Source organism: Ambystoma mexicanum, chromosome 11 (genome assembly GCF_040938575.1).
Source record: "Ambystoma mexicanum isolate Mex_15411 chromosome 11, UKY_AmexF1_1, whole genome shotgun sequence".
Taxonomy (NCBI): domain Eukaryota; kingdom Metazoa; phylum Chordata; class Amphibia; order Caudata; family Ambystomatidae; genus Ambystoma; species Ambystoma mexicanum.
In genome coordinates this window covers 535,790,736-535,816,549 of record NC_090934.1, presented here as the reverse complement: position 1 = coordinate 535,816,549, position 25,814 = coordinate 535,790,736, and the positions used below count along the sequence as shown (strand labels likewise).

General features: G+C 48.0%; 1 protein-coding gene across 2 annotated transcripts in view; it reads left to right on the top strand.

Annotated features, from left to right (window-relative positions):
* IFTAP (intraflagellar transport associated protein) overlaps positions 1 to 25,814 on the top strand; it is an 898,282-nt gene that overhangs the window by 415,278 nt on the left and 457,190 nt on the right. For both annotated transcript variants that reach the window (XM_069623345.1, XM_069623346.1), the window contains exon 4: positions 10,117 to 10,188. In XM_069623345.1, coding sequence (XP_069479446.1) covers positions 10,117 to 10,188 — 72 coding nt within the window. The remainder of the gene's footprint in view (positions 1 to 10,116; positions 10,189 to 25,814) is intronic.

Genomic DNA, 25,814 nt, shown 5'->3' with positions numbered 1-25,814 from the left:
ACCCACGGCTACAAAGAAACATTTCAGAAAAATACATTGTTGTGGTCTGTTAGTGCAGTTGGCGTTTTATTTTGTCTATTTTTAGTTGTCCCTTAAAATGACTGTTTTGGGGGCGAGGGCGAAGGAGAAGGGTGGAACTGCGAAGGGAGCACATCAAAGATGGAAAAAAACGGAACATATATTTTGTGGGGGTTTTGATATTTTATATTTTTTTCTTATTTATTTCTCTTTTTAAAGGGGGGGGGGATTGCCACTTTAGAACTGTGGTGTGCTTCCAAGGAGAGCATTCCTGTATGCTGCAACCCCGTCCTCACGTGTCTTAACACAACTCTGTGCTGTGGCCATCATAGAACACTACATTCTCATATCCACAGAGCATTGCCTTAAAACACCCTGCAGCAGTAAGTGTCAAGAGCAACAAAGTGGGTAGAAATGACATTCTCACGGATTCAAAGTCACAAGCGGCCCTTACTTCTGCTCCCTCTCTGGCAGTGTAGCATTCTCCAGAGGGACTTTACACCAGCCCTGCAACCATGTTCTCCCCAGAGACTGCTTGAACCCATGGAAACAGACTACATAGACTGCCACTCGCTATCATGTTTGTACTATTACTGAATGTCATTTGCCCAAGTGCTGTGGTTGCTGGATGTCAGGTGCCATACAGGAGACCTATCGCAAGTGAGGTATCTCGAGAGCCTGGCTTGCCTCCTTACTTTCCTCTCTACAATAGGCTTAACTAGGGATGCACTTAGAAGGGTCATGTAGCGGATGAGCACATGGTGCAGTTGCTAGCTCTCCACGTACACGAACACACACACGACTTCTTACCCGACAAGAGTGAATTATGACTTGCCAGTAGCTAGTGCAAATTTAAAGAATCGTGTGTTGACACGTTTGGTGGAACACTGGGCCTCATTACGAGGAATGCGGTAGAGGGATAACGGCGCCGGTAGAGCTGCCGGCCCTGTTATCCCTCTACCGCCCCATTACGAGGTCTGCTGGCGGGTGCTGCTAAGGACGTCTGGTAAAACCAGGCGTCCTTAGCGGGACCCGCTAGCAGACCAGGATGCTAACAACGGGTCTGTCATTAATGAGCCGGTTGTTAGCATCTTCCCCGGAATGAGGAAATATTGGGCCCTCCAAGGTCGGAATGGCCCGGTATTTCTCCATTCCAGGGACCACGTACCCGGTATGGGGGTAGCCATGCCGCTAAAAGCGGCATGGCTACCTCCATACTCGTAATGAGGCCCAGTGAGTGTTTTGTTTGAAGTGTCCACCTTGGCCACCTGTACCTGAAGGTAGTACCTTTTGTTTCTTCAGGATCTTTGTGGTCTGATTTAGTTACGTCTCAATATTCCGCTCTGTGGCTCGGTTATTATCAATTCACTGATGCCTTTTCATTTGTTGATAAATAATTGCCCCACCCACCAGGTAGGAATCCTATATTAAGAGGAGTAGCCAAGTGTGTTAAGGTAAGGGTGCTTTAGGTAAATCTAACTTTCCATGTGCCCTACTATAGCTTCAGCTTTGTTTGACAAGTGTAATTTGTTGCAGAGGAAGGGAAAATGTATTGTTAAAGCTGTTGCTCTCACATCCTAGATCTTGAGTGGTCTTATTTTGCTCAACAGACCTCCTAATTGTCTTTTGGGACATGGGGGTAATGTGGGGCGTGTGGGGGCACTGTGTGCTTCCATTATCTCAATGCAGAATTGTAAAGAAGTCCGTGGTGCAGGCCTTGCCATCGCTCCTGGCAGTGTAATGTCTTGGGATGGGAACTCGCTAGGAGTCAAATAAATAACAGCCTATTTAATTACTATTCCCAAAGTCCATCCCTAAAAGGGGCTAGCTAATGATTTGAAAAATGAAAAGCACATGAAGGAATAATTACATTCTTTGTTCTAACCCAGTGTGTCTTGAAGCTCGTTTTCTTTTTGTTGTTTCGTGCATTAATGTCTGTTCTTTGTGTGAGCTGGATGTTTCTTTCTGTATTGTTTTTAAAGATGTTCATTCTTTTGACTTGGAGTGATGGCAAGCATGTTTTCTTAATGTTCTATCTGGTTGTGGTGTCACTTCCTCTTGACCCTGTTGGAATGCTACTAGCGGAAGTGCTGTGTTAGCTTTTGGTGCTGTCCTGTCTGTCCCAAAGAAAAAGAAACATTGTTAAAGCCAACAATGTATGTGTATTTTTATGTATTGGGCATTTGCCAAGCACTGCCATTATATGTCCAGGTACTTGCACCATTTTGCAACTGCTACCATTGATTGACCGTTAATACCACTACTGCAGTGCCTTGCACAAGCATTTCTTATCCCTATACAAAAGCCAAAACTGTTGACATCACCAATGCTTGTTCCTGAGTTGGTGGCATCTTGGGTCAGGAGAGGACTTGTTACACTGCTTTCCTACTTCGAAGAAGGCTATGCTCGTATTAGAGGCTGCCACAATGGTCAAGGGGTAGTAAGCAGCTTTGGCCTCAGTGATCCGAATCCTATGGTTGGTGCAAAGCGATTTGAGGTTGGTGAGATGTCCAGGGTTGCTGTTTTTGCACCACCATTTCTCCAGGGCACTGATTGAGCAATTATTGGAGGTGAGTGCAGAGATGTACCGAGGGACACATGGTTTGCTCTTAGCGCGGCTGGCTTTTAGGGGGGCATGAGTGTCCATCAGTTTCATATCCAAGTCGTTGAATAAATCTAGGAGAGGCAAGGCATTCTCTGCAAAGTCTGTGAAGTTTGCTTATTTGCAAGGCTTATAACTTCAGCTCCTGCTGGCACTGCACACAACATTTTTTTTTCTCTGTCTTCCAATGAAATGTTTTCTTCATCCCCATGATGTGGCGCAACCCCTGACACACACGCTATGCAGTATTTACCAATTTTTATGATTTTATTTGGATTACCACAACGAAAATGTATAACACAAAATGTTGGATGATTTATGTTTATTATTTTTTGGATAAATTGCTAACAATGATTTCATTGAAATATGTGAAGATGAAGGTGATTTACTGGCCCTGAGGAAGACCTGTGTTAATAGAGGTCGAAACACGTGTTGGCAGGAATATGCTAATCACTGCTAGAAAATAAAAAGCTCTGAAGAAAGAAAAATATACATGATACATATTTTGTACAATAACCAAGGAGGAAGTTGAACGTAGACTATTAGCTCCTCAAGCTAAATTGATTAACTGTGCACAGTGGATAAACCAATATATTGTTTTATGAATTATGATATTTGGGTGCTATATGGGTATTTGAGTGCGGAACTAGCTACGGGAATTAAACGCAGCGATTTGCAAATCATGCATGTCATGTCTCCAGTTGTTCAGCATGGATTTAAAAGAATGTAGTTTTCAAACCTGTTGCACAATTTTTAATGGTTGCATAGCACAGAATGGGACAGGTTTTCCTGAGGAAACATGCTTTATCAGATTAACAGTTTGCTGAGGGGCTTTCGAAAAAAAGAATCACACTGATTGGCCACCGTGCTGGCTACTAGTGATCTAGAAGCAAGCAAATTGCACGTGCATTAAACACAGTGCCATGTTATGTGCATTTACAGGCGAACCAAGTTTATAAAATGCGTGCCTTGTTAGGTAAGCAGGATGCAAGGTAGGTTTATATTATATACTGTGTCCTGGCCAAGCATGAAACACAACCGATTTGCTTCGTGGTATATTTTACAGGCGGCAAATGTGCTGCGATTTTGATGTGCTCAAGTGCTAACTTGTGCTATTTTGAAAGCACAAGTTTTTTCCTACTATTGCTGCTTATTTGACTGTTGTTGGCCCTTCCAAGATGGCCGCCGTGGTTTTCTTTGTTGTGTAGGCAGGCTGTGCTGAACCACCCATTGGTTGCTGAGTGTTTTCTTCTGTCCAATCAGGGACCGGCAGGCTTCAGCCGGCCCTCTCAGCAAGGCCCACTGGCTGGAACTGGTTTCTTTCATCTGCTTCTCACTGGGAGTCAGGTCCCGTTTCCACCCTCCTGGCCATCTGTTGTTCTCCTGCACATGTGGAGTTTGTGCCTGGCTGCTGACAATTCCATTAGGTAGGTGCACTTTCTGTGCATTACTGCACCTGCAGGGGAATTATTGAACCTGAAAAATCAAAATTGGAAAAAAAAGAAGAAAAGGAAAAAAGATGAAATTTGCATAATATTGTTGGAAAGGACTGTTTTATTTGGCATTTTCATCGTGCAGCCGTTTTATGAGCTTTTTAATACCTGGAGCTGCCTTGCTATTTTGAAAGCACATGTTTTTTCCTACTATGGCTGCTTATTTGACTGTTTTTCGCCCTTCCAAGATGGCCACTGTGGTTTTCTTTGTTGTGTAGGCAGGCTGGGCTGAACCACCTCTCCCTGTGCTGCACTCCCATTGGTTGCTGAGTGTTTTCTTCCATCCAATCAGGGACCGGCAGGCTTCAGCCGGCCCTTCCAGCAAAGGCCCACTTCCAAGGCCCCTGTCTGCTTCCTGTCCGCTTCCGGAATGCTAATTGGGGTCCTCCCTGCACCTTAACCACAATGATGCTGCCACCTCACTCCTCTAAGAAATCCGGACTGCCTTGACTTTGCCACCTCCAGAATTATGGGTTAGTTCCCTCCTTATGGACTCACTCCTACCGCCTTTGACTATGACTGTTCTTTCTGCTTGTTACTCCCATGTTGTCATCCTGCTGCTCAGTACTTCCTAAACCCCTTTGCTAACATCCGATTCCAAGATTGAAAAAGTCAAATCTTGCTGTTTTTGCTTTGTGCTAAAAAGTCAAATCTTGCTGTTTTTGCTTTGCTCTTAAAAGTCAATCTTTCTGTTTTTGCTTTGTGCTAAAAAGTCAAATCTTGCTGCCCATTGCGAAATTCTTTGTATTTTGCTTGTATACTGGTTCTTCTCTGTATTGCCAGCCCAGTGATCTCCCCACTCTCTTTTGTCCCACACCTACCTGCCTTAGCCCCCCCAGTATCTCCATCCTCTCCTCACGTCCACCTCACTGGCGCTTTCTGTTTCTCCTATCTTCTCCAACTGCTTCTCCATTGACTATCCTTCCCGTCTCACCAAGTTTGGTAGGAAGAAGTTCAAAAAGGATATCTTGGCCTCTAACCCTGGTCTTCCTATCGCCGAAACCTACTCCAATGCTTCCGCCAGACAGACCCTTACCGACATCCTCTTTGTCGTTCCTTCGCCAGATCTATGGACTCCTCATATGGTCTCTGTGCTCTGCCCTATCTCCTCCTCTCCCATTAATGGTGGCATTCGCTGGGAAGTTCTCATGGCTTCCTTCGACTCCTCTAAAGTCATCATAAATGTCTACCTAAATGGCATTGTCATGGTCCAAGGCCCTCAGGCCTATCTCCTCCTCTTTGATAGGTGTTTCCCTCGCCTCATCAATTTCCTCTCATCTTCTGCTGTCCCCTCCTCTACCCCTTTGGCTACCTTGCCCTCTCTCTCCTCCTCCTCTGGCCCTCCTAGGTCTCTTTCTCCTCCGCAGGGCGTACCTCTGATCTGTACCCCTCCCCGGAAGGTCTATAAGGCTGGCAACCTTCTTCATATTGCCACTCTCAACTCTCGCTCTGCCATCAAAGACTCCTCTGACATCTGCCACCTCCTTGAAAAACTAGACCTTGATGTCCCTTGGTCTTATGGTTCACGGCCAGCTCTGTCACAAGCTTTGACACTCTCCTTCCTGATGGCTACAAGATCCTCTCAGCACCCAGATCCTCCTGGTCCGGTGGAGGGGGGGGGTAGCCCTGATCTTTCCTGAGTGGATTCTTGCCTCTATCATTCCCACTCAGACCTACTCCTCTTTTGAATGCCTTGTCTGTAGGCTTTCTCTCTCACTTACCCATTCTCTTACTGTGGATACCATCTACTGGCCTCCTGGTCAAATCACCTCATTTCTCTCTGAGTGGGCTGACCTCTCCTCCTCCCTCCTGGCCTCTACCACTCAACTCCTCCTCCTTGGTGACCTAAATATACATTTAGACTCTCCTTGCTCCTCCTCTCCACTCTTCCGTGACCTCTGCGACACCCTCTCCCTGTCCATCCTCTCCTCTGGCCCGACTCACCCTGCAGGGCACACACTCGATGTCTTGATCTCCTCTGACCTCCCCGCTCCATCCCTCTGACCACTCCTCTCTCCTGGAGCGATCACTCCCTCTTCTCATCTCATCTCTCCCTCTCTTCCCCCCAAGCCAAGCCTACCCCAACACTGCCATCTACCTTCTCAGACATTCGGCCCATGAAGCGTGTGTCAGTTGAGGCTTTTGCCGCCACTCCCCCTCCCCCTCCGCCTTTGGCTGTCTCAGATCCTGACACAGCCCTCTCTCTGCTCTACTCTTCAATTTCTGATACGCTTGATGCTCTTGCCCCTGTCATGGGGATCCGTTTGAAGTCCAAAGCCAAGTGCAATTCCTGGTATGACTCTGACCTAGCTACTCTTAAACGTAAATGTAGGGCAGCTGAGAGGAAATGGAGGACTTCCTGTTCATCCTCTGATAAACTGGCCTGTCGCCTGCTACAAAGGCAATACCGACTCTCTGTCCTCACCAAGAAGAGAGTCCACATTCAAGCTCGTGTCTCTGCGGCATCTAACAACTCGGCCGATCTCTTTAAAATCTGCAAGGAGCTGGCCAACCCTGCTGGAGTCTCTACCCCTCCTGTTACCTCCCAGGCTCTTTGCAATGCCCTTGCCTCTCACTTCATTTAGAAAACCCAGGACATCCTGTCCATCCTCTCCACCCAAACCCCTCCTCTTCCCTCTCCATCTGTGCTTGCTGACCCTCCTTTAGCCACCCTCCCACCATCCTTCTCGTCCTTTCCTCTTTTCACCCCTGACAAGGTCGCTAGACAAGTCCGATCTATGAAAGCCTCTTCAAAACAGGTTCATCCCTGTTCCTCTAAAACCATCAAGGACCACATTGACACCCTCGCTCCGGCCCTTGCTGATTTTCGCAACCACTCCTTTGCCTCTGGATCCTTCCCCTCCCCTCTGAAGCACTCCTTTGTGCATCCTCTTCTCAAGAAACCCACAGCTGATCCTTCTTGTCCAGCTATCACCCAATTTCCATTATTCCCTTTCTTGGCAAACTCCTGGAAAAGTTGGCCATCTCTCAGCTTAAACTTCATTCCAGTTCTGTTGGCTGTCTCCATGACCACCAGTCTGGCTTCAGAGCTGCCAGAAGCACGGAAACTGCTCTCCTGAACATCCGTGAAGATCTGCTCTCCAATCTTGACTCTAACATTCCCTCTGTCCTCATCCTCCTCGATCTCTCTACTGCCTTTGACACGGTCAACCATACCATCTTGCTCAACCGTCTCTGTGAAAACCTGGGTATCACTGTCAGGCTCTGGCCTGGCTGACCTCTTTCCTCTCAGATCGACCCTCCCAGGTCCAACTTGGGTCCTCCTTTCATCTATCTTCCTCTCTACCTGTGGTGTTCCCCAGGGGTCTAACCTCTCGCCCTGGCTTTTCAACCAATACCTGGCAACTCTCGCCCACTGCATTGCCACTTTCTGCTCAAATTTCCAGTGCTACGCTGACGACACTCAACTCATTTTCAGGCTGCCCTCTGCCACCTCCTCTCCCTCTCCCATCTCTGATTGCCTAACTGCTATTCAAGATTGGTGTGCCGCCAATGATCTTTGTCTGAATGCCAGCAAGACGGAGCTCCTCCTCATTGGCATACCTTCACCATCCTTTCCCCTCACTCTCTGGCCGGCCTCTTTTGGCCCTCCTCCTACCCCCACCTGCGAGGCTAAGAACCTCAGGGTCATCTTTGACTCCACCCTTTCCTTCTCCACCCACATCTCTGAGGTCTCTAAAAAGTCAAATTTCCCACTGCACCTCCTCAGAGGTACTCTGCCCTTCCCCTCCTTCCCCCAGAAGCTCATGGTATCCCAAGCTCCGGTTCTCTCTAGCTTGGACTATTGTAACAGCCTCTTTCTAAATCTACCTGCCTCTATTCTCCGCCCTCTGCAACGAATCCAGGACAGGACTGCGAGATTTGTCCTTGGCCTCAAGCCCTGGGATCGTATCTTTCCAGCTCTGAAATCTCTCCACTGGCTCCCAGTGGATGCAAGGATTACATTCAGAACCCTCTGCATTGTCCACAAGGCTTTCTGGGGCCTGGGTCCAAAATACCTTCAGCTATCCCTCCGCAAATACCTCCCCTCTCGAGCTCTTCGCTCCTCTACCTCCAACTCCCTCAGGGTCAGTTGTTTTTCAAAGAAACGAGCTGGGGTAGATCTCTGTCTTCGGCTGGGGCCCCCCTCTCTAACAGCCTCCCTGCCACTCTAAAACTTGAGGAGAACCATCTCTGGTTCTGGAAACACCTCAAGACCTTCCTCTTTACTTCTGCCTTCGCTCCCCCTCTCCCCTGCTGATTTGTTCTCTCTTGGCACCGTGCACCTGGCCACCCTCTGTCCTTCGGGCCCAGGTACCTGCTCACCCTGCCACCCTCCCGCACTGCCTCCGGGCCACCCCCTGCACTGGGGTCTGTATCTGTACCCATACTGCCCCCCCTTTTTCTTCCTGCACTTATCAGATGTACCCTGTCTGCTGCCTTAAACCTAGCACTTGCAAGTTGCTGGCTGCATTACCACTGTTTGTTGCCTTTATTATTTATTTTTTGTTATTTATCTGTTTCTCCTCTGCTTCACACTTTCCACTTCTCCCCACTTCCATGCACTTTTCCCCTCCCCCCTCTCCCATGCACTTGCGCGTTCTCAATGTCACTGGGCCTAGTAAGATCGCTGTTTTGTTCTCCCCTGTTCCCCTCCCTTGCCTTGTTGTGCTCTGAAACACTTGTGTACGAGCGCGGTAGAAATAAAATATCTATCAATCAATCAACCTTATTGCATCAGTGCAAAGCTTTTTGCCTTTCTTCAGATAGTGGCTGCTCTGAGCCACTGCTCAGTTCGAGGTTGTCGCCTCACACTGCTGGGCTCCTCCATTCCATCACCAGGGGCTGGCCTGCCTCGTAGCTGTGAAGCCTTCATGCCAGCGCCAGCCGTTCCCCAGGATCACGCTGACCTTTAGGATGGGATGGGCTCGAATGGCAGAGAACCGAGGAAATGTTCGACTCTACCTGCAAAAGGTGCATGCGGTCTACTACGACGGCAAAGATGCAAAAGAAAGATCAGTGGGTGCCGGCGGCGGGTTAATAACATTAATCTGCCGCCAGCATATATTTCGAATGTTAGTCAAGCAAATTGATATGTCGGCGGCAGCATCGAAAAAAGACAAGCCACCGCTGACATTCAATTAATTGCACTAATTTTGCAAATATTTCCCGGCGGCGGCTTGATATTACGCCGCTGCCAGCACAGATTCACTACGTTAATACAAAAAATACAAAGCACACAAATTCACATACTTGTCCTCAGCTAGGATTATAGAAACAAAATGGCTTCTTTCTAGAAACAAACACACACTGTACATCCAATCACATCACTAACTGCATAGCCAATCAGGTTCTCCTTACATATAAAACACTAGACCAATCTGAACATTTTCTGTGTCATTTTAAATAAAAACGTAACTCTTACACTACCTTGTTTATTTTTAATAAAAAATACTGTAAAATGTGTAACATAACTTGAAAGCTGCAGGAAATATATTTTAAAGCCTCAATCAACATTATAAACATGGCGGCTGCCATTTTGGAAGGAAAGATGGCTGACAAATCCGCCTCACAGTAGAAAATCAGCCAAAGAGTGCAAAAAGAGGCATCCAAAGCCCCAGTTTCAAGCTGTCATGTTAAAGCTCTTATTTTAATGACAATAGTTTCAGCTTTATAGGTAGTGCTTTCAGCGCCACCTAATAGCAAAAACTAAAAAAGAGTTGTGATTATGTGCCTTATTATATTTTACAGGCTGTTGCCTTCTCTTTGAAGGAATGGCTATTAAGTGGACTGGTGTTCCTGTGTTTGCACACGCACATGCACAGAGTCATTTAATAGACCTGTATGCCTGTGAATATCATTGGTTTAGATGTTGATGTGGACTGTGGAACCTCAAAATGTTTCTTAGTTTCTCTTTGCTGCTACGACACCTAGGTCATGTTTTCACCATGCGTTGTCAGTTTCACGTCTGAGCTGGTTTCCTTTTTGACTTCTCCATTTTAGATTGTGATCGATGCAGGCCGGCTAGTTGGTGGCTGTAACTTGGATGATCGACCGCTGTCAGGCATGTTTAAGGTAAACTCTTATTTTATTATCTTCTGAGCATGACCAAAGTTCACATTGGTATGCATACGTGTCCTGACACGATCTTCAACTGCTCCGAAAGTGGCTCAGAGTAAAAATCTGCATGTGTCAACTAATGCAGACCAGACAGACATTGGGCAGAGACACATTTAAAGTCATTGATTTCTGTCGACAACCCTAGATTATAATTTGTTTGAAATTAATTCATCTAACATCACATACTGTCTTGGTGGGTTTCCTACAGTTTAGGACATAGTTACTTTGTAGTGGCCCTCCACAGGGTTTCGAAATTGAGGAGAGCTCAGAGGTATTTAGCTCCTGCTTGTATCCTAGAAGAGTCTGGTTATCACCAACAGCAACCAGGAGCTAGTTTTGGCTCCCCAGGCCAACTGATGTGGAACAAACACACCTATGTGAATTTAACTTTGTGTGCTAGAACAATCTATAAATAAACATTAGAACACATCTATACGACATCTGTATGACATTTATAACATAAGGGGTCATAAATAATGGACAAAATGAGAAGTTTGCATCTAATGTGGAAGTTAGTTTTGTGGCACGCTAATTACTAGTTCCTCGTTCCCCAGTTTAGCTCCCGACTGCAGGTTATAGCTGGATACCCAGGAGCTGCTTTTAGCTCCTGCTCATTCAATCATAATTTTGACCCCTGCACTCCAGATATTTTGGGCTAGCCTCATCACTATGCTGACTAAGAATAATAGGAGGTGAAGCCCAAAACATCTGGAGGGCCGCTTAATGAGTAACCATGTGTTAGACTTAAGATGTGTGGAATAGATGCAATAGAATATTTCTTGTTAGAATAAATGGCAACTAAGGTTTATCTACAAATAAAAAGGGTGTTGCTCTCAATAAGCAAAATGTGTTAGGATGGATCAAACATAAAGGTGCTAGGAATCTTTTCTTTCTGAGGTTACTCACCTCCCCCATGACCACTATTCTGAAACTAGTCTCAGACATATAGTGAAGAGCATGCTTCTTTATTACAGTGTAAGTCATAGAGATTTTGCACTCAGCTATTTCTTGGTTCTCCAACACAGACACAGTGATATAACCCCAGCTCCCTTCTTTGCAGATATCCCAGTCAGTGCGTATATGGTAGATGCTCATCTGGGTCTCTTCTGTTACACAAGGTGGAGCTGCTCTGCATACAACCTTTCACTGTCTTATTCTCAACTCTCCTCCCCTTATTTCCAGCTAGGGTCACCCTTGGGGCACAGGACCCAGCACTGACCCTGGTCTAGGGCTCTCATGGTCTATCCTAGAGCTTGAATAAGGAGTAACAACGCTGGTATAGCTGGTAGCGGGACCCTTGTTTGCTGGGCATCAGCATTGACGAAGCTCTTCTGACCTTCTCCATCAAACTCTCTCTATATCAGGGGACAGCTCATATCTGACTCTCTTGTAGTTACAACAACAAGGAAGAGAGGGGGAACACCCTAAGCCTCTTCTGAAGCACCTCCGGACAAGGAGAGCAAAAAGCTGTACACGATGGGGAGGAAAGTGGCCTCTTCGGCTGCCTTTCATGCAAGGATATCTAATAACACCACTCTTCTGGCAAGTTCTAACTGCCATAAATGGGATGAGGTATCAGCTTTATCTTCAGCACCTGAACCGCTTAAGACACAATTGACCCTTGTGGCTGCAGAAGGCAGGGCAGTTTCAAGCTGCATGTTAAAAAGTAATCTGTACGCCGCTGACAACACGGGCAGGATTATTGCAGAGGGAACAATTATTAAGCATCATGCTTGGCTACGCCAGTCCTGCTTCAGGCAAGAGACGCAAGCCACGCTTCTTAATATGCTTATTGAGCCCAACGTACTCATTGTAAAGGCCATTGAAGATGCCTTGGAAACTGCTAAAGAAGAATATGATACACTTGGGCCAGCTAACTAATAAACCCACTGGCCAGAGAGGCAATAGTCATTTTCGTCGCTCACGTGGACAAAATTCACAGAGGGGTTCAGGCTACAGTCAAAATCAGGGAGCACCGTGGGGTAACAATTAAGGCCAGGCCTCACAAGGTTACCAAAGGGGGCAGCGCAGATCCCGTGGCTGGGGGAGGTCCTCCTCGTCTAGAGGTGGTACCACACCTCCAAAACAGTGACTACCTGCTTCAGGTGCCCTCCCATGTCTCTCCAGTAGGAGGTCGTATTTCAAACTCTACCCAAGCATGGAGGGAATCACCTCAGACAATTGGGTGCTGTCCACTGTAGCGGGCGGTTATTGTGTGGAGCTCATCCAGTGACCCCGAAACCATCCCCCGTGCCAGAAGACTCACTCGAGGGAAGACCAACGCATCCTCCTCGAGGAAATCGCAACACTGCTCCAAAAGGATGCCATATTAATCATCCCGGACAACCAGGTAAACAAGGGTATTTATTCAACTTACTTCCTTGTGCCAAAGAAAGATCTAACAATGCGCCCAGTATTAGACTTACGCCCTGCAAGCAAATATGTCAAGCCACAAAAGTTCTGCATGACTATGCTACAAGAAGTAATCCCTCTGCTTAAGCGGGGGGGATTACATGGCAACATTGGATATGAAGGATGCTTATTTTTATATTTCAATGTTCCCAGCACATAGAAGATTCTTGCGGTTCAAGTTAGCAAACCAACACTACCAATTCAAAGTGCTTCCCTTCGGTATACCATCTGCACCAAGGGTATTCACAAAGCTACTGGCGGTGGTGGCAGCGCACCTGCGCAGGGAGGCAATCCTAGTGTACCCTTACCTGGGCGACTGGCTAATTACAGGGGAGACACCCCAAATTTGCAGGCAAAACATTCAAAGAACTATCAATCTTCTCTTTCAATTGGGCTTCTCAATAAATGAGAAATCAAGCCTAGTGCCGAGCACAACCAAACAGTTCCTAGGAGCTGTAATAAACTCATAAGAGGGGTTGGTCTTTCCATCAGAGGAAAGAGTCCAAAACATGTTACTGCAAATTCCTCATTATCAAGCCGCCCGCCAGATAAGCGTACACCAAGCTATTCGTTTGCTAGGCATGATGGCATCTTGTATTTACCTGGTACCACACAAGCGTCTGAGCATGCAACCCATGCATGAGTGGTTGGCGAAACAGTGGTCTCAGGCAAGTGGTCAGTGGGACGATCTAGTGTTGCCTTCCACGATCGGGAAGTGCAAGCGATTGTCACAACAGATGCCTCACTCGCCAGGTGGGGGGGCTCATTACCTCATCACACAGCACAGGGTCTGTGGACTCATGCTATGGCGCAGAACCACATCAATCTGCTGGAACTTCTGGCGGTGTTCAAGGTCCTTCAGGCCTTCAAGATTCACCTAGCAAACCAGTCAGTGCAAGTCCTCACCAACAGCACTACAGCAATGTTTTACATCAACAAACATGGGTGCACATGTTCTCCAAATCTGTCCAAACTAGCGCAACAAATTTGGAAATGGGCACTCGGGCTGTAAATATTCCTATCGTCACAGCACGTTCCAGGGGAACTCAACTCTCTTTCAGACTCTCTGAGCAGAGATGCCCTACCAGAGGAACATGAATGGCAACTAGACACAGGGGTCGTAGAGCACCTCTTCTTTCAATGGGGTTTCCCCACAATAGACTTGTTTGCTACAAGCGGAAACAGTCAATGCCCAGACTTCGCGTTCAGGTTCCCCCAGCCAGGCTCCAAGGAGAACGCCCTATGGATGAACTGGTCAGGGAAATTTGCTTAAGTTTTCCCCCCGACTCCTGTCATGAACAAGGTGGTGAACAAGATCCACAAGGAACAAGTGACGCTCATCCTAGTTGCTCCTATGTGGGCAAGACAACCTTGGTGTCCACATCTGCGCAAACTGTTGATGTGCGATTCCATGAAGCTCCTGTGCCTGACCAATCTACTCACTCAGCATGGGGGATTAACAGGGCCCCCTCAACCTCACACAATGAACTTGGCATCATGGCTCCTGAAGTCAGAGTTCAGACATCTTAACCTACAACAGAGGTGTATTGATATCCTGAAGGACATACGAAAGCCTAACACTAGACACTGTTATTTCGACAAGTGGAGGAGATGTGTTATTTGGTGCCAGTCTAAACAAATTAACCCTGTAGAATGTACCCCATCCCACATTCTAAATTGCATGCTCCACTTACTAGACTCTGGGTTAGTATTCAACTCTTTGAAGGTCCACCCGGCGGCCTTGTTAGCCTACGCCACCTCCCACAATAAAGTATCATGGTCGAAGGTGCCGGTCATCAAGGCATTCATGGATGGGGTAAAGAAACTTCACCCTCCGGTTTCAAACCCGCTGCCAGGATGGGATCTCAATGTAGTACTTGCTAAGCTCATGGGACCCCCTTTCGAGCTGATGCACAATTCAAGTCTTAAACACCGGACTTACAAGACTGCCTTCTTAGTGGCTATTGCGCCATAAGAAGAGTTAGTGAATTACAAGCATTGTCAGTGCAGTATCCTTTCTTTGTTACATACTCGCCCTAGGTTCTCTCCTAAGTTCATCTCTAAATTTGATGAGAACCAGTCCATTGAGCTTCTGGCTTTCTTCCAGAACCCAAAAAGCTCAGCTGAGGTAAAACTCCATACACTAGATGTAAGGACGGCGGTCCTTTACTATGTTAACAAGACCAGACAGCTTAGGAAAACAGACCAACTGTTTGTCTCCATAGCCCCAGGCAGAGCAGGCGATCACATTTCCAAGAATGCCATCTCCAGATGGATAGTCAGGTGCATACAACTGCGCTATTCCCTGTCAGACAAGACACTGGCTTTCACGCCAAGAGCTTACTCCACAAGGAGTATGGGAGCTACTCTGGCATTTATTGCAAATGTCCCCCTAGACAGCATTTGTAAAGCAGCTACATGGAGCTCAGTACACCTTCACTCCGCACTACTGCATTGACACATATTCCAAGACAGATGCACAGGTGGGACAAGCGGTTCTAAGACATCTGTTCGCCCATGAACCTTCTCACAATCCACCACCTTCTCCTAACACTGCTCGCTAATCTATACACAGCATGTGATCTAAGCAGATTCCACAAGCTTCAGAAGGGATACATTACTCACCGTAATCGTATTTCTGATGCTTGTATCTGCTTAAATTCACATGTGCCCACCCTTCCTCCCCTCGGAGAGAAGGCGCATGGATGTTTATGAGCTTGTCTGTTACATATGTGGTTGGATAGATCTGTACTCACGCTACACTTCCTGCTATCTCATGTCAGAAAAATAACAATCTGTGAGACCTCAACGCATGAAAGACCATGGGTACAGTGGATGTCACACTAGGGTTAGTATTACTGGCATGCCCTGTCAACGTCCCTTTTCGAATTTCGAAAACAACAACTGTAATACTCTGCAGCTTCCACTAGATGTCTGCTTATGCACAGCATGTGAATCTAAGTAGATACAAGCATCAAAAAACTATTATGGTGAGTAATGTAGTAATGTATCCTCTATACATATATGCAGTAAAAAATACTTTGAATACTTTGTTAAAGGGACTTTATGGTTAAGTTGCGCTACTAAAAACCTCTGAAATTCAGTGAAAAAAAAGCTGTTAAAGGGATGCTATGGTTCCAAGTAAAACTGAAAAAACCCTGTAATTCGCCAGTTATGGTAAGCTAAGCAACCATAAGTCGCGCCTAACACCCAGGACATCTGCATACTTTTTGGAATTTTTTTAGCCCTTTCTTGGTGTTCAAAATGTTCGGGGACAGCGCGGGTGTCCGCGAAGCCCACCCCAGCACCCCTATGAAAGGCCACACCCCAGAGCTGCTCCTTATTCTGTTTTTGGGCTTCCAGGACAGAGACTGCTCCTTGTTGCATTGGATTGCTCTTGTTCTTTTAAACAGCTGTCCTGATGGCATCCATGGCTGCTGCTGGTAATACTGCTGTCTCAGAAGCACCCCCACCCCCACCCCCAACACCTCCCAGAGGGCCTGCAGAGGGGAAGACACGACAGGATACAGAGGAGAGTGATGAAGAAGATGAGGTAGTGGAAGTCCCTACTACTAGTTCTCACCGTTAATCTTAGGTGTGGAGGATATTTACCACTGTTGATGGACCTACAAACAGTGCAAGATGGTGCTGAGTCTTGGGAAACCGGGTTTTGGCCACAACCACCGCAGCATAACACACCCATAGAAACAAACACCTGCCAAATGACCACAACCCAAAAACATAATACATCCATCTCAAAACTATCCACTTCAATTAACATTCTAAAAAATAATTACAACCAACGTACAAACTCTTCAATACATACCCTCTTCACCCACAACCCAAAACCAACATCATACTAAAGTAAAATAGCCAGTAGTGCACTCAGTGTTAGTATGTCTGAGTGTTAGTAGGTCCGCAGACAACCGCGGTGACCGCGGACACCACAAACACATCACAGCCTTCTCCCACCTAAACAAATACAGCATTTGACCCATCTCTTACTCCCCCACCCTCTCCAAGCACTCATACACACCAACACACTCCCCAAAATTGGATGTATGCTCACTTCAGCGCATGTCCGCGCATCTAATATGGCGGGCGCATCGAAACAATTTGACGCACATCACGCCTCATCTCAGCCAATCAGCCAACACGTTGCATGTCCGCGGACATGACGCAAGCCGATTATCCAATCGGTGTCCTGTCCACAGAGCGAACAGGGAAGTGTGTCCGCGGAGCGGACATAGATATCACTAATTTTTTTGCCTTACGTTTTGGTCATTTAAAATAGAACTACTGGACGGATTTACACCAAATTAACAAAAGCACACTTTCAGAACCAATCCGCCGCTTCTGCCGCCAATTTGGTGAAAATCCATCCAGCGGTTTGGGCTCTAGGCGTGAAAGAAATGTTTTCCCATTATGTATATGGGAAAAAAATACATTTTGGGACCCCCCCTATAACTTTGCCCCCCCTTGGCCAAACCTCACCAAACTTTGCAAAATATTCCGAGTGGGCCATGTACTTTTTTTGCAAAGTTTGGTGAGGATTCGTCCAGGGAGAGCAAAGTTATAAGCCACCCAAAAAGTGCTCTTCCTATGGGTTTAGTAACTTAACCATAACTACATGGCTGCTACCGCAGGCCATGTAATATATGTTGGGGCGGATGGAGAGGGATAGTTGAGATTCAAGGGAGATCCTTTACCATCTGGCTGGAAAGGAAAATACCCTTTACTTAGACTTTAGAGGTGTTCCAGATGACCAAAGATGCTCCTAGAGCAGAGGTCTTCAAACTGTGGGGCGTGCTCCCCCAGGGGGGTGCGAGAGCCCAGCATGAAACGTAAAAAATATATAATGTTTGTCTAAATTGGAGGACTGGGCGGGGACGGCTTACATGATCGGACTGGAGTATAAAACTGTCTCGGGCACCAATGAAAAAGTGTCCCGCAGTTTCAAATGGATATTCATTCCTTTTGTCAGTCTGTTTAATGTACCCAAGGGGGTGTTTTTTGTTAAAATGAAAGCAAATTGTGATATTTAAAGAATATATATTCAGTAACAATGGTCAAAACTATTAGCTGCATAGTGAAGTAACTCATAAAACTGGGCCACAGTGGCCAGAAAAATTGCCCATTTTGACTGGCCCACACTAGCATTTTGTGTACGTGCATTGCCTTGTTGCCCTATAGGCCAGTCCGAGGCTGGTTGCACATCCATAATGGGCGAGGGGGCATCCACCCAGGGGCCCCCTCACCCATTATGGAGGAGCAGAGGAACCAGCCCTGTGAAACACTGAGCATGCTCTCAGCTGCTTTTTCCAGCTGAGAGAGTGCTCCTGGGCTGGCTGAACTGTCAAAGGGGAAACGCAGTTCAGTTCAGTTCCCCAGCCGCACATGCTTACTGAGCAATGCAAGGCTGGGGGTGTTTTGCTTTGCCAGCCTTGCAAAGCCCATTGGAAATGCTGGCTGGGGCACTGCATGTCTGTATGTGCAAGAGGGAGCTCATGCACCTCCCCGCACATACGGTCAGAGCCGCCTGTAGCCGGGCGTTTGCGCACCCACACTCAGGACCCTGCAGAAGGTATGTTTATGTTCATTTATTTTTTTATTTAAATATGTATATGGATGTGTATGCTTGTGTTATGAGTTAGTGGATGGTGATGGGTGCTCCTGTGAATGATGAGTGATTGCTGTGTGAATGTGTGTGTTTGTTTTGGTCCATTGAGCAGATTTTGGTGAGTGGGGGGGGCGTAGAGGGGAGAAGGAGGGATGTACAACAAAGGCATTTTAAAAATACCTTTGTTGCACAATCCCCCTACCCACGGGCCAAAATCAGCTCTCCTTCTGATGCGGTGTGAAGCCTTGGGTAGATATCTATCATAGATGTCCAGCAAAAAATACCATGCTTTCCCTCTTGGCCCCGCGGTACCTTGCAACGACACATAATCATGTTGATTGTGTTGGGCACTGTGGGGCCCAGGGGACAGATATGGTATCTTTTTACTGGACATCTATCATAGATGTCCAGTAAAAAAAATCATACCTGCCGCCTGGGCCCTCCAGCGCCAATTGTAAACTGTTTGGCTTTTAACCCATTTTCTTTTGTTCAAGTATGCTCCAAAATGCAACGTTTAACCCATTATTAAAAGAAATTCACCAGCCACCACTGGACCTTTGATTGTTTCGGGCTCCCTCGCTGGGCTCGGTCGCTATGACATATCTGGTGGAAATATTTATGCCCCTCCACTTAAAAAAAAAAAAACACCAGCCACCACTGGCCCTGGGACTGTGCTGGGAGCCGAGTCAGCGGGCTGCCATGGGATAGTGTTGGGAGCAGGGTTTGGAGAGACCAGGGTTTGTGGTGGGGTAGGGAGAGCACAGGGACTGGGCTAGGGGTGGGATGAGGGAGTCCAGAGACTGTGATGGGAGCAGGTTGGGGAGCCGAGGGACTATACTGCGAGTGGGGTACGGTGACGGCACGCGATAGTTATAGCCATTTGGACTTACTGTCCATTTGGCAGTTTTGGGGGGGTGGCCTGCCCTCATTTTGCTTGGGGGGCCCCAGCCCTAAAAGATTTGAAGACCACTGCCCTAGAGGCTTTAGTGCGGTCCTTGTGCTGATCACCACGACGGGAGAAGTGGTCCTTGTAGCCTTTGCAAGTAAGGCTCCCACTTCCCCCAAGGCCAGCTACTACCAAATCAAGAAGGAGGCCATTGTGGTTGTATGGGGATGTCACGATTTTCACCTGTACCACTACGGTGTCACCTATTCCAAGTCACAACTGATTATAAGCCAATAACCCCAAATTCAACTGCTCAGTACACTGCCCACCACCCAGAATCGAGAAACGATTGCTTTAGTTGCAGGAGTAAGAGTTCAGCATACACGATCATTCTGGTGCCAGTAATCCAGCAGATTTCCTGTCACGTCATCCCAGAGAAGCAACAGTACAAGAAGAGAAAGCCTCTATCATTCCTAGCAACATGTGAACCTCGTGGTTGCTGCAGCCACCCCAAAGGCATTTTCTGTGACAGAAGTCAGGATGGCCACCTAGGTAGAGGCGTGCCTAAGTCTGGTGAAGCAAGCACTTGCATGTAGTAAATGGAAGGGTATTCTGGAAGCTCAATGCCACCACACGCAAATGTCATGCAACAGTTGAAAAGCTTATTCATGACACAAGACAAGCCCTTATCAGACACTTAATTACTCCTCTTTAGCGACTCATGCTTAATTACACCAGTGGCTCTTGTCCCAAGGGACCACGTAGGGCATCAAGGCCTATGTAAGACCAAAGCTCACATTAGGGAGAAAGTATGGTTCCCAGGGCTCAAACAGGACATGGAGTTGGCACTTGCGATTTGCATCACCTGTAACGTCACACGTCTGCCCAAAATACTGCGCTCATTCAGTAATTGCCATGAGGGAAACTACCCTGGAACATGTCAGTGCTGACTCTGGTCCTTCCATTCGGATCAACATATACTTGAAATTGATGAGTTAGCCTGCTAACCCGAGGTGGGGATTGTCTTTTCTTTTTTTTTCTTTTTACTTTTACTGAGGTGGAGATAGTTGACGATACAGTTATTCTAGAGTACTGACCAAGCTACAGAAGATGTTTGCAGCACAATGAACCTCCCTTTCACGGAAGAGAGATAAGTCAATTATTAGACTCCCTTCAAATTCAGCACCCGTGAATTATCCCCTGCTGGCTGCAAGTGAAAGGTGATGTCAAAAGGTCAATGCACACACTCAACAAGGTACTAGAAATTGCAGTAGGCCAATGGCATGACAACCCAATGAGGGAGTACAGGATGACAACCCAATGTTCGACCCGACTAGTCTTCTCCTAGGTCAGAACCAGTATACCAACAATCCTTGAGTGGAAGCCCCTAGAATATAATGAGGAAGGAGTCACGAGGCAGAGAATGAAATTCAATCTGGGGAAAGTATGAGAGAAGCTGGCATGCTGACCCTGCATATAGGAGATGCCATCCTATAAAGTGCCAAATAACTCTTGGGAAGTTAAACATTTTAAATGGGTTCCATTTATATTTACTGTACAGGAGGACAGCACGTTCAAACCAGCTCCATATCAACTTTCATGCGGAAATACACACACTTTAAAACACTGGGCAAAGTACCTTAGATGCCCCCCCCCCCCCCCCCCCGCCCTCCATCTACAAACGAAGGTGAAACCAGCATTAACAGAGAGCCTTCTTTGGGCCAGGATGGTAGAAACCCCACCCCTGCCGAAGACACATTGCCCAACCTGCCTTGTACTAACAGTGGGTCTGGCAGCCCATACCATGCACCAGTCTCGCTACGACTCCTGCCGCGAAGTCCCTTGTTCAAATGCAGAGGAAGAGGCCAGGCAATTGTACAAACTTTATACTTTAGTGACTAAAAGTGGAGGACTAGCACCAGACGGATGAATCCTGAGGTTCTGGAATTTGGTTTGGTGGGACACGTGATGACGGGAGCTCGTCGTAATAGAAATAAAAGTGAAGTTGTCCCACGCACTGCTGGGAAGTCTCGAAGCAGACGACTGAGTCTATCTCCATTTGTACATGCCACGTATGATTTATATAGGCCTCGCTACTGCCTAAAATTACCTATGACATAACATTGAACGTGCCTTTTTGTCCATGTCTGGCTTTGTGCAGATGCTGCCCAACTCAGCTGAACGTGAAAGCTGTACATTTGCTTCCCTTGGGCTTGTTCCCTGGTCTCATCACCATTCCTAGTATGTCTTTAACTGGGTTTTGTGGTGGGTGTTGAGACTTGTAACCACTGCATTGTAATCACTGCAAGTACATACATAAGGTAAAGTGAGCAAGTGTTTCTGAGCATCAACCCCTGCCAACGCAGCAACATTGTGTGCATAACCACCAATTGAGTTTCTTTGTTGGCCCTAAGTTAGCTGGTGAGCTTTGCCATCCACAGCTTCCATCATGGTGCATTGAAGGTGGTATTAGATGTGGTTATAATGATGGAATTCGGGTAATTGAGGCAATCTGCAGAAATTTGGATAGAGCAGTAACCGCTTTCAGATCCTTGTTTTCCAACATCAGTATTTAATTTTGTCAAAGGAGATCCAGCTTGTTGAGCGACATGTTTGTGTAATTGTACCAAGATCACACTGTCCCTTCCGAGCACCAATTCTGTATTATTTCTCACATGCCTTATTAGCTGGCCTCGTGTCAAGCTTGTACACAAGTTCCTTTTTTTTTCTCCCTATCAAGACACGTTTGGTCTCCTTAACAATTCAGTCTGCAGTAAGAAGAAAGGGGAGAAGCACCCTGAAAATAAATCTCTCTTTACAGAAGACATATTATTTTTCTTTAGGTAAACAAAGCTATTTGATGCTTGCCACCTATGCCAGTGTCTCGCGTCTTTCCATGAAGTTCAGCTCTTCCAGCAAAACCATGTTTGGGTTCTTTTTTCCAGTCTTTGACCACCTGGGCCGCAATAAACTCTAGCACATTCATGCTTCGCTCATTATATTATATAGTGCCCCTGGGCATGGTGCGCTATATAAATAAAATAAATACAAAATACAAATATTGAATACACAGTTACCAAAATCCATTCCAGTTATGTTATATACTTTTATACTGCTCCAAATCACCACTGTACTAGTTTCAGAGAACCTGGGTTTGGTCCTAGAGGAAATGGTCAATGACCACCTCAAGGAATACTTGGTTTGTTATTTACTAAACTCCTCAATGTTTGACGCCCTGCCTTGGAATTTTTCAGTGCAGTATACTGGACCTGCGTAAACTTGCAGGGTAATTCATAGAATTCAGCGCACAAATAGCGCACGCGGCTGGCGCACAGCGTGCGCGTGCGATAGTCTGCGCCAGCCGCGTGCGCCAAAACCGAATCCGGCGCACAGCGTATTCATGGATTTTAGGCTCCCAAACCAGCCGTGGCGCAGAGTATCGCAGCGACCCTGCAGCAGCGCCAGTAACGCCCCCAAGAACGCCCTCGCGCAAGGAAAAGCCATCAAAATCGCTAAATCATCGCAAAGGGCTGCGCTAACCCTGGACCAGTTTACAGGGCTGCCAAACAAGGAACGCAAAGCGGGTAACGTGCATATCAGGGGTACGCGTGAAGTTATACACGCGATTAGCCAGGGTACGTGTATTACAGGGGTATGCGGGAAGTTTAACATGCGATTAGCCAGGGTACGTGTATTACAGGGGTACGCGGGAAGTTCAACACGCGATTAGCCAGGGAACGTGTATTACAGGGGTACGCGTGAAGTAGAACACGCGATAGGCCAGGGAACGTGTATTACAGGGGTACGCGGGAATTATCACACGCGAACAGCCAGGGTGCGTGTATAACAGGGGTAGCGGGAAGTTCAACACGCGATTGGCCAGGGAACGTGTATTACAGGGGTACGCGTGAAGTAGAACACGCGATAGGCCAGGGAACGTGTATCACAGGGGTACGCGGGAATTATCACACGCGAACAGCCAGGGTGCGTGTATTACAGGGGTAGCGGGAAGTTCAACACGCGATTGGCCAGGGAACGTGTATTACAGGGGTACGCGTGAAGTAGAACACGCGATTGGCCAGGGTACGTGTATCACAGGGGTGCGTGGGAATTATCACACGCGAATAGGCTGGGTGGGCCCTCACAGGTGTACCCTGTACACCCTCCACGGCCCCTGCAGGCAGCCCACAAAACAGGGGACTACCCTGCACACCTGATCATGTCCCCCTGCACCCCCATCCACCAGGGGCACCCTCCACCAGGCCCCCACCCATGTCTCCCACCACCCCCACCCCCCAGCAGTGCAGGGGCACCTGCCATCAGGCCCCCACCCATGTCTCCCACCACCCCCACCCCCCATCCACCAGGGGCACCCTCCACCAGGCCCCCACCCATGTCTCCCACCACCCCCACCCCCCAGCAGTGCAGGGGCACCTGCCATCAGGCCCCCACCCATGTCTCCCACCACCCCCACCCCCCATCCACCAGGGGCACCCTCCACCAGGCCCCCACCCATGTCTCCCACCACCCCCACCCACCAGCACTGTGGGGCACGTGGCCAGCAGGCAGTCAGGCAGCAGCAGATGGCAGGTGGGAGCGTGCTCAGGGCTCTGGGGGACTGTAATTCGGCCTCCTGGCCAGGAGCGTGGTCTTTCGTGTTTGGACGCGTGGACAGCCTGATAGGGAGTGATTTAGCACGTGAAAACCCCACACTCAGCGAATCGCGCGAAAACCCGTCACCAGCATATGTGCGTCTATAGTTACCTGCACGTGCAGTGTCAAAGCGTGTGATTGGTGAAAATGGATCTACACGCAGGAGTGACAAAGCGTGTGATTGGTGAAAATTGATCTACACGCAGGAGTGACAAAGCGTGTGATTGGTGAAAAGTGAGCTACACGCAGGAGTGTCAAAACGTGTGATTGGTGAAAAAGGATCCACACGCAGAAGTGACAAAGCGTGTGATTGGTGAACATGGGCCAAGCACGTACACGCCGTAAGTGACGCTGTACGTGTGGGCCTGTATATAAGGTAGTGTTGAACACCATTTCCTTGTACGTGCTTTTCGTGGAGAGCGAGTGGGTGAATTCTGTACTTCTTGTCGTTTCACACGCGATTTACTTCACGGCGTTTCCAGTTCGTACTCCCTGTTACCTCTGACAGCTTTTTCTCTTTTTCCTCTTGTACTGGTTTACCTGGGCCTGTTCCCTCAAACAGTGTCCCCTTCTACTGTTGTCCTGTCTCCTCAGACAGCGTACACATCTTCTTTTGGCGGGGGTGTTGCCAACCAAACGCGCTCATTTTTCACGCTCTTTTACCTGGCAGACGGTGAGTCACGCACGTATCTAACTTCTGTGCTTGCCCCGTGTGTAGCCTACCCCTTCAGAGGTCATTCTAGGCTGCGTGTGACACGCATACGTTCATTGTGTTACTGGATGCCACAGCGTAGTGCAGGGTTTTCCATCAGCACACGTGGTCTAGGAGGGGTATTGTGCACGTTCCTTAACTTTTCTGGGGTGCCTGTGCGTTGCGTGACCCGTCATCTTTCCCCAGGGGTGTCATATAGCCTTGCCACTGCACTAGGGTACGAATACCATCTGGTACCCAACCCCTTTGACACCCAATTGCCCAGGACAATTGTGCACACCGACTCCCATACGCACAATAACATCAGTGCCATGGTTGGGAGGCGTGCAAGCCGTAAGGGTGGCAAAGGTGGCCGAGCCACACGTGGTGGCCGTGGAGGATCCACTAGGGGACGTGGTTGTGACTTGCAGGGTGCCCCTGTCCCCCCCAGTCTGGAGGACCAGTCAGGGACACCCATGCCCCCCCCCCCCCAGTTGAGGGTCATGTGGCTGATACCAACCCTGATCAGCCCTTGTTGGACCAGCCCATTGTGGCAGCAGACCTGTCCGAGGGTGATCCCATCGCTGACATCCAGGTCAGCAGGTCCACTGCACCTGCACCGGTGCACATTGGTGTCATCAGGGCAGGCGCATCTATGCCAGATAGGTCATCTGCTGGCCCCCGTATCCAGGGTGTGGCTACATCCACCCCACCTCTCATACACCCTGCCAAGACTGTGTCGGTCCTAGTTCATGCACCTCAGATCAGGCCTGACCCCATCCCACTACCCCCAATGCCTGCACCTACTCCCATGCTGAGTGTGCAATCCCACACACCCAGTACTGAGTCCACCACGGCTCCTGCCCCTAGTGTCCACAGCGGCGTAGGACACTCTGGATCCCCACCCCCTTCCAAGCGCAAGAGGAAGAGTGCACGTCCGGCACAGGCTGATTCCCCAGGCACGGCTGCACAGTCCGGCCCATCAAGGAAGCCAAGCTTCACAGACGCCGAACTGAATGCACTTGTTCAGTATGTGTCAGATCATGATAGGGAAATGGTCATCGTTGCAGGGTCCAAGACCACACATGCCAGACGCCAGGCACACTGGCAGACCATTGCTGACAGAATAAGTGCCCTTGGAGTAGTGAGGCGCACAGCTAGTGATTGCCAGAAGCGCTGGAATGACCTTAAGCGCAGGGCAAAGGATAAGCTGGCCTCAAGTCATGCCGCAACCTTGGTGACTGGAGGTGGGTCCCCAGCACAGGAAATAGAACTCACACCACACGAGTCCGTAGCTGGATCCTACGTCACCGAGGGAC